This window comes from Nannobrachium achirus (assembly GCF_963921795.1).
Source record: "Nannobrachium achirus genome assembly, chromosome: 16".
In the NCBI taxonomy this organism is placed as follows: Eukaryota; Metazoa; Chordata; class Actinopteri; order Myctophiformes; family Myctophidae; genus Nannobrachium; species Nannobrachium achirus.
In genome coordinates this window covers 44,765,629-44,783,689 of record NC_137823.1, presented here as the reverse complement: position 1 = coordinate 44,783,689, position 18,061 = coordinate 44,765,629, and the positions used below count along the sequence as shown (strand labels likewise).

Here is an 18,061-nt window from a genome sequence, read left to right as displayed (position 1 = left end):
GAGATGCATGAGGATAATAACGTAAGTTACTAGGTCCTTTCAGAGGGTACAAAATATACAGAAAACAAAATTAAGTTTATGTTCAAGTTTACACCCATCACTGATGAGGAATCAATGCTCAAATAGCCTTTGATGAACACAAGCAATTACAGAATCATTGATTTAAACACTTAATCTGTGGCTTATTTATTTCCCACCGAGAATCAAACAGCATTAGTACATCAATAAATTAAAACCTATAGTACTGTAGAGGCATGACATGAATGTGATTTGATACCATGTTTGATTTAACACCGGGTAGATGTAAATTAAATAGTCAGCCAAAAGGCCTGTTGACCTGGCATTACACACAGCTACAGTGCAACACAAAGCAGGAATGGAACCCGATATCCTTTGTTGTCTGGGCAACTCATTGTTCAGCCGTAACCATGGGGATTAAGACAGGTGCTTACCTGCATATTATTACCCCAGTTGTGATTTCTCATGTAAATAACAAGCTTCCAGTCAACTATAAAAGTATATACTGAGATCCAGGGTCCAGGTTAATACAATGACTCGTTTAACAATATTCAAACTTTATTGATTCAACATTGTCAAACTAAAGGCAACAGAACACTAGAAAAAATAAGGCAGAAACAAGATTCCAGAGAGGGGAAAAAAAGGACACATAAAACAAGCATAAAACATACTGTAGGCATTGTGGCTTCTGCAAGTGTCTGCATATTACTCTGTGTGTGTGTGTGTGTGTGTGTGTGTGTGTGTGTGTGTGTGTGTGTGTGTGTGTGTGTGTGTGTGTGTGTGTGAGAGAATGTGGGATCAGAGCAGAGCTAAGGAATCATACCGACAAGACTCATGGCCACTAATGCAATAGCCAAAATGATGGCAATGTGTGCCTGTGGTAATACAGCAACAAGGCAAAGAATGGGAATTAAAACTTTTTTCAATTATCTTGGAATTTCATACTGTAAGATGGGAAGCTCCTGCGAGAATTATGGCAATACAAAAAAATACAAAAAACAAAGCAGACAAAACTGGATTGAAAATGTAGAATCCCACTTTGAAATTCACTTGGCTTGAAACAACTGACAAGATGTTTACAAACATAGTACAGGAAATTATAACCCAAGATAAGAGTTGAAGTCTTCATGAGACTGTGGGAGGAAGGAAATGTTGCAGAAGAGTACTACTCTGAGACTGTGGTTCTGGCTATGTCTTTCATCTGTGGTTTGTGAACGCGAGAAGACGGAAAATTAATCTTTAAGATGAAACTGAAAGTGGTGACTTGTCATATCTAATACATGAGAAAAATTGGACTTAAGGTGAACAATGCACCATACATTATTATGGATGTTTAACTGAATAAGGCACTTTTCCTAAAGAGGTGTGAGGAGGAACATGAAGAATAAACTCTGAAGACAGGGAGAAACAATGGCCATCTATCCGTATCTATGGATACCAGTGGTGTTTTGAGACACCGCTACTCCAACGCGTGATGCTGCTGAGTGCTGCAGGAATGCAGCTACCATGGCCAAAGCAGAGAGTCCTCAAACAGGATAGTGACCAACTGCTGAACAGCTCGCCACTCAGCAGTTTGGCAAAACTGAATTATTTCTCTGTCTGGGTGAATCAGAGGGCAATCATGCGCATACAGACACTGGACTAGTGGGTGTAGCTAAGGCGAAACTCTGTTGCCTAATATACCACTCGCCATGGCTGGGTCTTTGGGCTGTAGCCTAATGCCTCCAGATGACTGTAGGTTTAGTCTTAAAAAAGGCGTGATAATGGTATTCAAGAGCAAACACTAAATCCGAGGTCATAGGGGCCAAAATGTCACATGTGCACATATAAATTACATACTGTATGTATATAAAACAATAAGATGATTATTATCTGCTCAATATTAATATTTGACTTCTCATAAGCATTTGGCTGAACCACGAAAGGCAAAATAAGAAAAAAAGAAAAGAAAAACACCTTACAAAAGCTTTGTCAGTGCAATGCTCCATTTTCCATGCCAAAACTGACGACTTTGGCTTTAATGCACACTTTTTCAAGGCATTCTTTAGGCTAGCATACTGGTTAAAAATAATTAATTGAGTGGTTTGTCACGTGTCTAAATCCCGAAGAGTAAATGTTATGGGAAAAAAAATCACAACTCCAAGCATCTGACATGCAATAAGTCAAAACGATAAAGGATTCAACAGAATTCTCAACATCACCAAACTGCAGCAAGCGAAACTACTGAAAAACAGGAAATCCTTCATTTTGCCTCAAGTTGAAAGCTAGAAGGTCAATGAAAGATAGGATAGGTATATGTACAAGAGGGACAAACAAAAAACACACAATTAGCAGCAAGCTATTTAGAGAACTTGCCACACAAGAGCTAATGTGGCTACCACCAAGTTGTTGTTTTTTTCTCTGCATTTCAAATCACCAATTCTCATATCTGCTGCAAGGCTCACATGAGGCAAACAACACAATAACACTACAACGTACTTCAAAGGACTTTTTGACTGAATCTGATCTCTCCAATATTCACCAGGTGTTTCAAATGAAGCCTACTTAACACCATAACCTTCCCTCTTATATGTATTTAAACTAGAGAACCATAGATAGAACGAGACCAAACGTTTCATGCATCGAGGAGAAGAAAGAACACATCTGCCTTCTTGGAAAGCTTCAATCAGATGTAAATAATCAATAACACATCTCCATTCAGTGACCACTGTACTCAAAAAAGATTCAGTCCAGCTGGGATACTCGGGGTTCTCTCTGCTTACCAATATCAGCACCGCGATACCGCTTCTTCAATTAAGTATAACAACACACATTAATAACTACACTCAGGCCTCAGCCAGGAGGAAAATACTTTCCATCTTCCATATCCCCCACTCTGTAAGTCATATTAGACATTTAACATTAAAGGCACTTCACTGCTATCATTGTCCACGTCAAGAAGGTGCATACCATGTTCCTTATCTCCTTAGACTCCATTTTATTTACACTATTTAAAGTAAGGAATTATTTCTATTTCACGTATAAACTACAATCTTTCATCTTGACCCCTCGAGCCTCTGCCCATCATTTGGTATGTTTGTCAGAGAGTGGCCCGGAAGGAGGGGGGTTAATGATGATTTGTAAAAATCATGGGAGTCTGTGAAGATGAGAAAAAGAAATAACTGGGAGTTATTGGCATGGGGATGAAATGTATACATGTTTATTGCACTGAGTTTCTCTATTGGCAATCTGTGTGTGCCTCGAGTACTGGCACTGGGTTAGCCCATACCATAAAAGTAAACTACACAGAATTACTGCCAAGGGAGTTAAAGTCATCCAGGTGGACCTATACTTTTTAGATGCAGCCATCACTTTTATTCCCTTCTGAGATTTCACCAAATGTATTATGTAGTAATTAGATTAATAGGACATTGATGGCATGGGGGGGTGGGAGCTGTCTTCCCATGACTCGAAAAGAGAATAAAATCAATATTGCATCACTAAAGATATCACATTTTCAAGAGTGTGATGGAACTCAGACAGTGTTTCCAAAGCATGACCAATTTGGGAATAAGCGCCTTCTTAAACCGTAAATGATAATGAAAGTTCTTGTAAATGACACGGAGAACATTAAAAGCCATAAATTTAGAAGGTGAATTTACACAAGCAAGCACATACTGTAAACTGTTCTGCACAAGGCTAACAGCATGATGGGGGGACTGGTCTTCATACAGACAGTTGGTATAGCTGCAGCTCGACAATACACTTAACCAATGACGGAAACTGCAACACAGACAGAGGTCTGCTTGGAAACACTGTTTGAGGTGGTCAGTGTGTGAGTGTGTGCGTGCGGTGTGGGGACCCTGGGGGTCTGATCAGGAGGGTCTAGTTGGCACACGAATGGGGGGGGTGGGCAAATGCCATGGATCCAAAAGCTTAGAAACCAAAGGGCCAATTTAGAGAGTGTGGTAGTTGCGGTCCTTGGACTTGCAGAACTTATAGAGGAAGAAGATCACCGCTTGCAGGCCCAGAACCAGCACGATACCGCCGATGAAGCTTGCGGCGTCAAATGTTGAGTCCTTGTGCGGGCCAGGAGATGGTCCCACTGGTGTGGGGGTGGTGTTGGTTCCATCTGTGGATGGGGGCAACAGGAAGGGTCAGCTCACATCTGAAAACATTGTTATCTCATTCTACTGTAGTCTCAGCCAAGGGAAGGGCTGAGGCTGACTTTATAGGATTTATTTTACATAAAAGGTAAATTATGGTTACAAATACATATTCTTTGAAAATGTCATGGATAAAACAATAAATGTGTTAATTCCCAATGTGACCTCTTTCCATGAAAAAGACAAATATAGCCACAGATGACTAATGTGCATGGTACCTTCACAAAAGCAAACATTAAAAACAAATACAATATAAAAATATATATATATACATCCTTCAATATAAAACTACAACTAACAGTCTCCAAATGTATATGTGTACTACACGACCAGTCACTTCCCAAAGCACCTCCACGCCCCCCAAAAAGCTGCTAATCCTATTCTAGAGTATGGCCACTTTATTAGACACATGCAAAAAAAATATCCTCCTAGCACATACACCAAGCCATCACACATACCTACTAACTAGGGATGGGATGGGACGGTACGCGATATTATCGTTTATCGTGATAAAAAACACTCACGATAATCGTATTGTGAAGATTTAATTTATCGTGATATCGTCCTCCATCATGCACTGGGGTCAATTCACCTTTTATTTGCAGAGCTGCATATCCAGTACCACTTAAACCCTCTATAACTGGCAAAAGGTACTTATAATATACATACTTGATTATCTTTTTTCACTCTATATCAAATGTATTTGCCAAAGAATAGCCGATCTACAAGCTCACAACGTGTCACGTTGCGACGCGTTGTGAGCTTGTAGATCGGCTATTTTTTGGCATAATGTTCAGCCCCAGGATAATGGTTTTTGATCATTGCGATAATATTGTAAATCGCGATTTCTTTTGTCGCAATAATTGTGAGATTTTCATATCGTCCCATCCCTACTACTAACTCCTGTCCAAGTCATTCTATCACTCTCATTACGGTCAAATAGGCATTTCCACATGCACGTTTAAACCTATAGCAGGACTGAATTGATTAAATCTTGACTGGAAGTCCATTCACGCTGTCATATACTAAAAGGTATTTTGTGGCACGATGTCTGTGGCCCTGCCTCTATGCTGCCATGTGAGTTCCTAACAAAACTTAAATATAGCCTAAATAACCTAAACATAAACTAGAAGCAGTGCTCTTCCGAGCACAGGGCTCTGCCTGGTCAGGTAGGTTATTGTGGCCTCCTGATGGTGCTTTAATAGGCCAAAGTGAAAAGGGTGGAATTTGTTCCTTGACCTAGTGGGAATGTGGGTGTAAAGTTTAACAGAAATTGCACGCTGCATTGTGCAGATGTGTTTTACACTGGTCATTTCACCCACCCTTTTATAGCTGGTGTAAATGTGTGATGGGACAAGAAAACGATGTGAAATTGAGTTAACTCACTGGTGGTTGTGGCAGAGGCTGTGGAACCGCCTGGAACTGGAGTGGTACCGTTGACTGTAACAGGGCTGGAGGTGGGGTCCGTTCCGTTGGCTGCAGCAGGGAACACACTGGTTAGCCAGTGCACTGTTCAACCTTTAAACCTGAGTTAGATGTAATTGTGCGTGGGTGTTGCACGCAAGGAGCCTTTGTACAACAGTTTTGGGTAAAACGGGTCCCCCCCCAGGCGATGCAGAGAGGCGACGCGTTTTGGCGTAAATGCTGGAAAAAGTTCTAACAATAACAAATGATGTTATAATGAAGTTATTTACCAAAGATTTGTTTCAGTTTGTATTTACGCGCGACCGGCTGCGTGCTGTCTGCAGAGAGGGGCTTGACGGAAGATTTCTCCCTTCGCCTCCCTTCTACATCGCAAGCCTGCTGGTGAAGCAGTGACTGGGGGCGTGAACGTTTTACCCAAACCTGTTGTACAAAGGGCTCCTCGCGTATTCCTCACAAATAGCCAAATTATACACGTTGCATCATGTGTACAAGCACACAAGACGTGTTGCGAGCATTAGGAAATTAAGTATAACTTAGGTGTTACACTCCATCAGGAAGTCTAAAATGAGATCAGATGATTCAAAAGGCCATTTGTACATTTGCACCCCTCACCCTCCCCTACCATTCCCTCTGCACAGTGCATAACCGACTTAGACAGGGAGGCGTAGCGGGGGCATTTGGCGGCTAGTTACCTGTTGTAGTCGGCTCAAGGGTGGTGCCTTTGGTGGTGCCGGCGGAGGTGGTGGGGGGAAGAGGGGCCGTAGTAGGGGCCGTAGAAGGAGAGGCGGTGGGAGGGGGGGGTGTAGCTGTGGTATGGGGGACGGTTGTAGTAGGAGAGTCTGTTGCTAAGGTGTCATTAGCTAGAGGGAAAACCAACACCAGGACAGGGTGGGTAGGGAGGTACGGGGTAGGGGTAGGTTGGGGGGTGGTGGGGTAGGGGTCGAGGAGAAACACCAAGACAACCGTGTTAATGCCAAAGGTCACACACGCTTACGTCCTGTTGGGCGGGCGAGGGTTCAGACGTGCACCTGCCCAAAACCTCTCGGACACCCAAGTGGAAACATACATACAGAAAGACAAAGCAAACAAAAAGCCATTAAGCAACAGTGGCTAGCTACAGACAGGGGAGGAAGGCAGAAGAGGAAAGGACCAAACCAACTCTACAGAGACCCATGAGGTTACACGCTAGAACCACAAACAGACACATTTTTTTCTGTTGCACTTTCGGGCTGAAGATGGGTGTAAAAACGGACTTCTGCTTTTTGTTTCTAAATTGTACTGCCTCAGTTTACTTAGTTATAAAACATGGCCTTCTGTATACAAAATCCATGCCTTAGAACTCTACTACAGTACAGACCTCATTTGGACCTGAATAATCACTAATATTGAGCCTTTAATGGGGGGAATTCACAACAATAATACTAATAATAAAGAAGTGCTTCCATATTTGAGGATTCCTTTACAGGGGCCATGCTGTTATCATTCTTACCTGTGCAGCTAATGTTGGTGCACGTATCGTTGTCTGCCATCATAGAGAAATTGACACAGGAGGATGCATTTACTGTAGGGGGAGAAAAAAAGATGCATGAGATTTGAGACATTTTACACTCTAGTATAGGGGTGGGCGATATAGAAAAATACGATATCACAATATTTTTCCATGCTGTATCACGATACACGATCGTATCACAATTCTTTTTCATGTTGGTTTTTATGGTTATTTTTCAAGTTACTTAACAGTACAACCACCTACAAGGTAACAAAAACTAAAGGAAAAAGGAGTAACAGACCATTTAGACCAGTGGTACCAGTGGGGTCCGCAGGGACTCTCTGGGTTCCTTTTGGGAGGTCTAAATTGACCCTTAAAGTATGTACTGTAACTCTGACAGTATACAAATGAAACAAAATGGACCCTTGGTTTCATTTGTATACTGTCAGAGTTAAGGGACCAAAATGCAGGTTTAAATTAATTCTGCAATGAATCTCTGTTTTAACAATTCAACAGGATTTTTTATAAGGCTCCCTCATTATATCACGATATATATATACAATATCTCTGAAAAGGCATATCATGGAGACAATGTATCGTCTCGACGATATTTATCACCATATCTCCAATTCTTGAATAAGGTAATTAAATGCTTCCCTTTCCTTGTATGCCTTCTTGTCACCTACTTGATAGATGCTAGTTATACTATGCAGATATATGTTGGATACTTGTTTTGTGATTTAGATTTGTTTTTGCTTGCCCAAGAATGATGTTATTTAGACAGATGCTAGGTTTGAGGTATGCTAGCTATCAATTGTTCAACTTTGCACTACATAATAGACCGTTTTACTCTGTTTGTTGACTAGGGTTCATGGCATTTACTCTGATCTCCAGCTCTGGATATAAGAGCAGTGGTGTGTTCTAAACTTTTTTTGAGGGCATACTATAATCTATGATCCGCGGCTAGGGCATAGGCATACGCATTCGTGTGGCCAGGGCAGACGCCAGTGCATAATGCCTATCAAATACGCTACTTTGAAAGGTTCACGAGGGCAGGCGCTATTCATATTTGTATTTCCGACAGCAGACGCAGACGCCATATACGTGCGTTACAGGTAGAACACAGCACTGTATAAGAGCATCTGCCAAATGCCTAAATAGTAAACTGTAATTGCAGTGGTGTAAAGTAACCAAGTACATGTACTCAAGCACTGTACTTAGCTCTTTTTGCGCGACGTATCTGAGGTCCCAAAACCGAACAATTTCAGTTCCTTTAGTAAAATGAATTAAATAATCGGAGGCCTCGACGAAGCCTGACTCAATTTTTTCATCCAGGCTGCCTACAGCGATCTCTTTCCACGGGCCCGTAATCGGGTAACGGCGCCGCACCGCACCGCCGAATCCAATACATTGTCACATCTTTAGAGCAAATTTTCTCTGAACTGTGTTCCTAGGGCAGCGGAAACGTTTTTTTGCGGCTGAATAGCTTCAGATCGGTCTTCTAAAAAATAAAACAGCCGATTGCTAACTGTTAGCTAACTCCCTCCGGTTCACTCTCATAACACTCATTGCAGTGAAAAACAAAGCCAGTTCTGCCTGGATACCCGGATGTGATAGTGAAGGCTTATGGGAGAATGTCTGGCAGTAGCGGCACCTTGTGGCCCCTGGCAGTTATCCAGTTAAGTTAGGGTGACCATATTTCCACTTTTCCAGCCACTCAAACCGGGACACAAAACACTGTTGCCTAAAACTGGGACCCTAAAATCAATGTGGACGTTACCGCGCACGCACGTGCCCATTCTCTAACGTTCGTGCATGCGCACACACGCACCGCAGGGTTGCATACAGGCAGTGAGTGATTGACAAACAGCCTCAGCGTTGAATCTTGAATTCAGACACGCAATGAATTTGTTCCTGTTTTCTGATTGTTTAGGCGAGCATGTTTTCATGAAAAGAACATTACAAATGTCTATGCAACCACTGAAAACAGCTACTATTGTATTATTTTAATTCTGGCGAAAACCGGGACAATTTTGCAGTGAATGTTGAAAAGCAGGACATATCAGTGTTTTAAAGATATTTGTCAGGACACCGGGACACGCAGCTTGAAAACGGGACTGTCCCGGGTAAAACGGGACGTCTGGTCACCCTAAGTTAAGTACAATTTTGAGGTACTTTACTGGAGTATTTCAAAGTCTCAGTACTTCTACTCCACTACATCTCAGAGGCAAATAGTTGTACTTTTACTCCACTACATGCATTTGAAAACTTTAGTTACTTTGTAGAATTTGATTATTATTACAAAACATACATTAACCACTTCTGCCCTATATAGATTTTGGAAAATAGACGATCTACAAGCTCACAATGCATTGCAACGCAACACATTGTCAGCTTGTAGATGTGCTATTTTTTAAGGGTTTTTATACATTTCATACAATTGAAAACTTGTGAAATGGGACATTCTGCATAATGAGTACTTTTACTTTTAGTACATGTTTATACCAATACTTTTGTACTTTTACTCAAGTCGAGTACATTTTGAATTCTAGACTTTTACTTGTAACAGAGTATATCTACATTATGCAGTATTGAAACTGTACTTTTTCCACCACTGTAATTGCAATACGATCTGTACACTACACACACAGTCCAAGCACATTATAAAATCGTAAGTAGTGCAAATGTGAATGATATCTTTTATGTTTCATAATCATATCATTGTGAAACCAGAGCACAGTTCAGTTGCTTTGACAACAAGACTACAAGGGTTACTTAAGTGTAACAAACAACTTAGTGTTCATTTTCTATAGCAATACTGTACTGAATAGAAAACTGAAGCTGGAGCAGTCATAATGACTCTAATGTAGATTACCTACATTGAAACGTCAGTCATAGGGGGCGCCGATGAATGAATGGTTAAATGGTGCCTTTATCCAGAGCGGTTTACAATGTGCATTACATTCATTCATTCACACACCGATGGAACCGATGGCAGAGGAAACCCCGTTAGACACCAACCAACCTGCTCATCGGAAGCAGTTAAGATGTTCAGTGTCGGGGCGCTCGCTGGCCTGGTGGTCAAGGTGCATACCACATACTAGGCTATGATGCCTGCTGGCGTCGCCGGTTTGATTCCCGAACCTCATTTCCTGTCAGTCTACTGTCCTATCGAATAAAGGTATAAAAAAGCCCAAAAACAAATCTTTAAAAAAAAGGATGATCAGTGTCTTGCTCAAGGACACTTCGGCAGTTAACACAGGGGGTGCCTAGCCTAGTAAACGACCAACTTGCCGTTTACGAGGCTAGGGGGAGCCGGAGATTGAACCAGGAACCTTCAGATTCTGTACTGTACTTTTCATCACCTTGTTAATAAGGCATTTAAATAGTCTGAACTGCTCCAGTGCTTTCTTTCTAATGTTTGCTGGTGTGTCTCGCTCTTGTGATGCACTGGACCTGCCTATGACTGGCTGATGCACGGTGGAACTCCTATATTCATAGTTGAATAGAACTCATTGAGGATGTGTTTTTCTTTTTCCTTTATTTAACCAGGGAAAGTTGCTGAGCACAGATGCTCACTTTCAGCAACGCCATGCATGCAGACAGACAGACACACACACACACACAAAAACCTGGGAGCTGACCAGTACAACCACTTATTACCACTGAACAGCTCCACTGGAGCGGTCAGGGGTTTAGAGCCTTGCTCAAGGGCACTACAGCGGTGTTAGGGGGAGGGGTAAGTGGTGGCTATTCACATCAGAGGGTCCAAAAAATAAGACCCGTCCCGAAACGGAACAGAGGATATTTGGATCTGGGTCTGATTAACACCCAGGCCGGGTGCCTAAGCCTATCCCGACTAAAGTCGGTATTTCAAATCTGACCGTCGAGTGCTTTTCCCCGAATTGTGCCATTTTATCATGAACATTAGTGAGGACCAATTAAATGAAGATAGGTTGAAAACTGGTGAAGTTGTCCTTTAAGCTACCGCTGCCCCGGAAGCCTATGGCGGTGAGCATCTACAGGTTTTCCATCAACAACATGAAATAGTGTTGTTCTCTGGATCCTATCATTGCAAGTGACTTGTGCCAAGTTCATAAGATAGGATAAGCCTTTATTGATCCCCAGGGAGAAATGCAGGTGTCATGATTTTAAATTAAAACAACATCATCACTCAAACAACCCTGATGCAGAATCCCTACGTGCCAACTATTAAAAGGTACAGGAATTATTATTATTTTGTCAGGGGAATAATTCACTATAATTCTCAACAAACACATCCTGTGACACATCTGTGACACCGGTCCATTTTCCTGCCTGATGAGTAAACCATACATGTACACAGTTTGTTCCCACTCTAAGCCTGCAACGAAAACTACTGAGTCATGTCTGATCATCTAGGTGTAAGCTTTTACAGTGCATGATCTCTCAGATTACTTATTAACTATGTTAGACAAACTTTGACCATTCAGAGTCTCGCTCTCGCGTGTCTGAAAAACTGCGAATATAAGAATGAGACAAGACAGATTCTTCATAATTACTCCATTCAATAAAGTGACAAACTGTCTGAAATATAATTTTAATAGAATATAAATGACTTTTACCAGATTGGCATTCTAAAATTGCCATTACACTATAAATAGGTAAGCAAAAAAGGTTCTTAAACTCAACTGATGGCCATGCTTGAGGATTATTAGTCCAGACATCAGCAGGTGGTCTTTATGGACATTCTTCACATCCACACAGTGTCCATTTTTGCTTATAACGTGCTGGCGCACTTGTCTTAAATCCACAAATGTAGTTGGCTGACATTAAAAAAAGGCATATAAATCCACATACCCACAAAATATCAAAGAAAGTAGCACCAGTTTGCCTTTTTCCTATGGTTTCTATTCACCGAATTGACCTGGAAACATCATGGTGGATGATGGATAAGTAACAGGTGACGTCACTGTATTCAGAAGAATAATGAATTCAATCAACTGAGTGCATTTGTTAGAAGTTCTCCGTTGATTAATGCAACTTAACTAACATTAGGATATCATCGAGTGTGTAGCAAATCCTTTATTTATCGTGCCTCTCCAGAAAAACACTTTGACCTTTACCACTACCAAGCCTTGGAACATCTGGTCTGTGATAGCACACTCTGCTATCTATGTGCATGATGTCCGGGAAGTTATTTTTTTCCTGATGTCAGGAGGACACAGGGCTGTTATCTCACAAGCAGCTGTGAAAGGTGGAACCCGCTCACACATTCCAAAATGATGGAGACATCATCACCACAAGTCGACTGCTGAGCTACTGTAGCTACAGGTGACAGAGGAAGTTTCAAGAGCCTGGCTTAACAGAGCAAACTGCCTTCAGGTTACTAGGGCTCCAAGGGCTTTGTCACAGACCCGGAGCCTGTAGTTAGAGGTGCACGGAAGCTAGCGTGTGCACATGTGAAAGCTCTGAGGCATCTAAATGTGGTCTGCAGGGAAACGTGCTTCTGACGCCAAAAGCATGTTTACACAAAATCGCTAAACCAAAGATAAATCTGGTAATAACAGAGTGGTAGCTTAGGCGTTAGCTCACTGCAGCAATTCAGCTGCTATGTACTTTAGAGCAACCATCTTCCTCAGCAGCTGCTGCTGCTGACCTTTCTGCTTTGTTCATATCTAATAGGTGATCTGTTGTTGGGCTTGTGAGAAGCATTAGCTCCAGCCCATCTCTGTGTGCGTGTTCCGTGCGTGTGTGTTGAGCCGTTAGTGCTGGTGTTTCTGCCTGTGGCCTGTGACTTGTTAGATCTGGTGGGACGACTGCATCGAGGCAAGTCATTCTGAGCCGCTGTAATGGAAGAGCAGAGCGAATATGGACCACACTCACTGAAGAACACAATAAAATATTTTCCTTCTTGGAAACATATTCCTTCCTCCTTCCGTTGAAACTGCACCCATGTTCATGCTAGCCTTCAGTGACTCATAAGCTGTTTACAGCATTGTCAGTTTAACAAGGGGGAAGAATGGCTGATAAACCATCTAGCCCAAAATGTAAGCAAAGTCTGTACCGAAAACACTTATCATCAAGATGACTGCAATACAAATCCCAGCTCAGGACACACACGACCCACTTGTTTATCTTCTGCTTTTTATGAATTCTTGTTGTTTTTTTACGTAAGGTGCAACAGTAAAACCTTGTCTCAGGAGGAAAACAAATCATTTACACATCTATGACATCCTATAGGCCAGGGCTTTCATAGATAGAGATGAGGTATGGGAGTGCCGTGCAGCTTGTCCTGTTTAACCACCTCCCCTCTTCTGTTATTGTATCCAGCCAGTCCCATTTCAAACTGGGAGACAATAAAGCGAACAGGGTGTGGGATCACCTTTCTCTCACTCTCTGAATGTTTTTCTCGCTACAGGGCATTCTGGGGACAATCAAAGCTTCCTATGGCTGTTTCATGTGAGGTTAAGTATCAGGCCTTATGAAGATAGATAACCAACAGATACAATGGCTAAATGATGGATAATATTATGAATGATGGATAAAAATTATGTTTGACTTCCATTATGGAGCTAATCATTAGTGTAATCAATGGGCTAATTAAAGCTGTACATTTTCCCTTTCCTGACAAATATCCATGTTTCACCCTGTCCCTGATATTTCTGAAAAACAGTATGACGGGTGCAGTAACACTTTTCTAGCAAGATGGAGTCACAGCTCCCCTCTGCTGTGTTTTCTCACAGCCTCCACACACCTCCAGATCAAAACTAAGACATGGTGCACTCACTGCACACATGCAGCTCATCTTCTTCCGCTCAACTCACTTTGCTTTCACTTTACGCACCATTATCCGCCTCTACCTTCTGTTCTGCGTGAGGATATAGCTGACTTCCTGTCACACAACACAAGTGTCCCCTAGTTGTGGGCTCGCCTGGAAGGCGAGCACACGTATGTTATCTTCATTATTTATTTATAGCTATATGTGTATCTCCTCAAAACTTTGGCGCGCTTCATCTCTTAAACGCATACACCTTTCAACACCATTCAAATTTTTATGTGTTCAGCTTACTGAGGACACGTGTGCTTGTATTTTTCGTTTTGAAATGTTTTGTAGAATAATTATAAAAAAATAAAAATGTTTAACTTTAAGCACCCAATGCATTCCCAATGAGTGGAGAGAAGGATAATAGACCCATGTTTATGTTAAGGCGCTGTGGCTGCAGTGTTCACACTTCAGATATGCTATCTATATCATTGCGTTCACACAGGTCTGCTCTCTGATTTGATCCAAATGTCTAAGCTGTGTGATGTATAAAACTATAGTTATAGTTAAAACTATAAATAAATGTCCCTCTCCACTCTACTGATTACACAGCTGTGATCAAGAATCAAGTCCGGGCGATGGGATGTAAATCCCATAGCCATATATCCTAGAGCCCGCAGGGACAGTCAGCCATATTAGTGGTTGTTGTTGGTTGTCAGGGAGATATCAAAACCAATGCATTTCCAAGTCAGATCCACAAACACAATAAAAGCCATGCTCCACTCCTCAGTCTGGAGTGGCCACATAGAAGAACGCCTTGGTTATAGACATAGTGGAGGACAGATGTGATCTGGGATTGTTAGCCTACAGTATATGCACTCAATATACTCCACTACAGTTGGAGTCCATTTGACAGTTGCTGGTTCCCAAACACAGAATCAAAAATGTAGATCTAGAACACATAGAATATGTACAGTACAGTAAGGTTCAGTAGAGTACAGTAAAAGTACAGTAAGGTTCAGTAGAGTACAGTAAAGTACAGTAAGGTACAGAAAGGTACAGTACAGAAAGGTACAGTAGAGTACAGTACAGTAAGGTACAGTAAAGTACAATACAGTACAGTAAGGTACAGTAGAGTACAGTAAAGTACAATAAAGTACAGTAAAGTAGAATAAAGTACAGTAAGGTACAGTGGAGTACAGTAAAGTACAGTAGAGTACAGTAAAGTACAGTATAGTAAGGTACAGTAGAGTACAGTACAGTAAGGTACAGTACGGTACAGTAGAGTACAGTATAGTATAGTACAGTAAGGTACAGTACAGTACAGTAAGGTACAGTAGAGTACAGTACAGTAAGGTACAGTAGAGTACAGTAAAGTACAGTAAGTTACAGTACAGTACAGTACAGTACAGTACAGTACAGTACAGTAAGGTGCAGTACAGTATAGTAAGGTACAGTACAATACTGTAAGGTACTGTACCTTACAGTACCTTAAAGTATCCTATTTGTTGGGTTGGAATCGAGCCCACACTGTTTCGAAGGAACAGTATTTCTAGTTTCCTCTGATGTCCATCTTCATCATGCTAAAGCCAGCGGAGGCATGATGAAGATGGATTTTATTGGAAGAGTCATCGGGATCAAAGTAAACCTAGAGTATGGCCCTGAACGAGCAGTCATGTGATAACTCACAAACCACTGTCACACGCGTGACACACCTGGAACTAAGTACTGCAGGATAAAAACATTACTTCCAATCATCACTGCCTAGCCCATAAAAGCATATGAAGTTCTGTAACCTCAATTCCTGACACTGATAAGATCAACATGCAAACAACAAGCTTCTCCCTTCACAATCTGATAGAACGGTGACCTACTAAGGCTTAGTAACGACTAGTGGACAGCTTGGAAGTGCTTAAGAAACGAAACCGTTTCACTCATAAACGTTTGCTTCTCACTACGATTCTATGGGTGTCTTTGTTGAATTTTTACACCATAAGCAGAAGACTTTAAGTAAATTGAAAAACAATCATCGCTGGATTATTAAAATATGCCAATAAATTCTCACACGGAGTGCACTCATAATCTCATATTGGTATAGAGAGATATTTCATCACACAATTTCCATTATGAAATTGTGTGATGACTGTCCTGTTCTTGCTAAATGTCTAGGACACAATGCTCTATTAGTGGGTGTGAGTAGAAACACACACACAGCAGTAAAACAAAACAATTATGTTGATGTAAAAAATGATTGTGGGACTTTTAAATCAAATATGAGTGTCTTTTGGCCCAGGAAACACTCTTCAAAGGAAAAGGCTTGGTCAACTCGAGGACAGTCTGGAAAGGTTCATGAATATTCTGGGTGCAGATCCAGATAATACGTAAAAATCCTCTCTCTCTGTAGAGGTATTAGGCCGTAAGACCTCTACAGAGAGCGAGCATAGTATCTTCCTTTTTGCTAGGGAACAATCAGTCAGAACCGATTGTAACCCTCAACAAGTTTGCATTTCACTGCATCAACGGACAACCTGTCCAAATCCATCCATCCATACCATAGTACTGCCGAAACTTTCCAAAGATATGGGAACTGCTTTTGGGAAATCGGGACAATGATGTCATCAAATGGCTGCAAAAATACCATACATTCTCTCCATACATTCTCTCCATGGCCGAGAATCATGTCTCATCAGGTCAGCTGTGCAGAGAATTCACGCAACACAAAGACCAACCTATGGCAATTTCCACAACATGCCAAAGATTTAGGAAGATACTCACATGATGTGCAGTTCATCCACAGGCATTGGGAATTCCCTCCACAATGTTCACATGTTGGCAGTGAAGAACAGTCTGCAAAACAAAATTGAATTGTCACAAGTTACATATTTAGTTTGTAGAATTATTAACAACAAAGATAACCGGTTAGGCCAACTGTGGCTCAACAACCAACCATGAGGAGCACATAAGGATGTGATGTAAAAGGTCACATTTGAAAGACATTTTCCTTTTATGATAACACAGTAGTTTAAAGCATGACTGTCTGCCGGGCACATATGCCATATAGGTTATTACATAATAAGCTAGTCTGACCATCTGGATCTGACAACTAGCGTTAACACCAGAACTGTCCCTTGTGAATTCAATACACCGCGCTGACTGTTGCATCATGTCACCTTATTGTACACATAAATTATGTACATTGTCATCTTTAACATAACATCTTCATGGTTTACTTTCAACAAGGTTTCCTGATATGAGGCTAGTGTGCGTTAGCAGACTGGTTCACTGCACTGCCTCTGGCCAACGTGGAAATAAGTTGCCTGCGAGTTACAATATTTTGTATTTTTATATCATTTTTCTTTAAATTTTCAGTCAGTGACAGGCTGGTTGACAGCCCTCAAGCTAAGGAATGAAACTAGTAGGAAAACTAATGTGCTGTGTTGGAGAGTGCCAGACAGACACATTAAACATAATTTTCCCAGAGGAAGGTGGACACACAGACACAGCTAGCTGCTAGCTCAGCAATGACTATGAGCTGCCTGCGTTATTATGAGACGTCTCAAACTTACCTGCGTCTGCTGCTGACGATGCGCCAACCAACGCCAGGACTAACGTGACGAACGCTATTTTGCAGTACATGATGTTGGCAGTCTATTTATTGCTGTGTTCGTCCGATCAACAAAAAGGATAATCGTATATTATGAAACGAATCGTGACGAGATTGGAGATCCTCTGCTTCTTCGTCGTGCGCTGCTGCTGCTGACTAGCTTCTTCTTCCCACTTCCTACTTGACAGGTCACGTGGCACCTTTAACTGAGCTGTGAAAAAAACAGGGTGTCATATGGCTCAACAACATCCAGCTACTGCAGGCCAAACAAGAAATCACTGCTTAGCTTAGAAATAACAACCACACTAAATAATAATAATAAGGTCCTTTCCTGGCATATACTTTACTTTGATCGTGTCCTAGAATGGCTGTGATGTTACATACAGAGATTTAGATGTATGCATAGATGTATATAACATCACAGCCATATTCTAGGGCAACTTTGATCCTAGCCCTAGAATAACTTACTTACATACATTTCATGTGTATGTAATAACCCAGGCATTCTAGAGCTACTTTGATCCCAGGAAAAACAGATTTTTCCATCAACAATCCTCTATCTTATTCTTGGTCTTTCTGGTCATGTGTCCCACGAAAGACACCTTGAAACACACACACACACACACACACACACA

General features: G+C 41.5%; 1 protein-coding gene across 1 annotated transcript; it reads right to left on the bottom strand.

Annotated features, from left to right (window-relative positions):
- Positions 1-553: 553 nt before the first annotated feature.
- Positions 554-17,598, bottom strand: cd164 (CD164 molecule, sialomucin). Its single transcript, XM_080745125.1, has 6 exons — positions 17,389-17,598; positions 16,598-16,669; positions 7,078-7,149; positions 6,281-6,448; positions 5,550-5,639; positions 554-4,129 (listed from the first exon to the last, which is right to left on the bottom strand). The coding sequence occupies exons 1-6, from the start codon at positions 17,456-17,458 to the stop codon at positions 3,954-3,956; spliced, it is 648 nt and encodes a 215-aa protein (XP_080601251.1). The 5' UTR covers positions 17,459-17,598; the 3' UTR covers positions 554-3,953.
- Between the last annotated feature and the right edge of the window lie 463 nt (positions 17,599-18,061).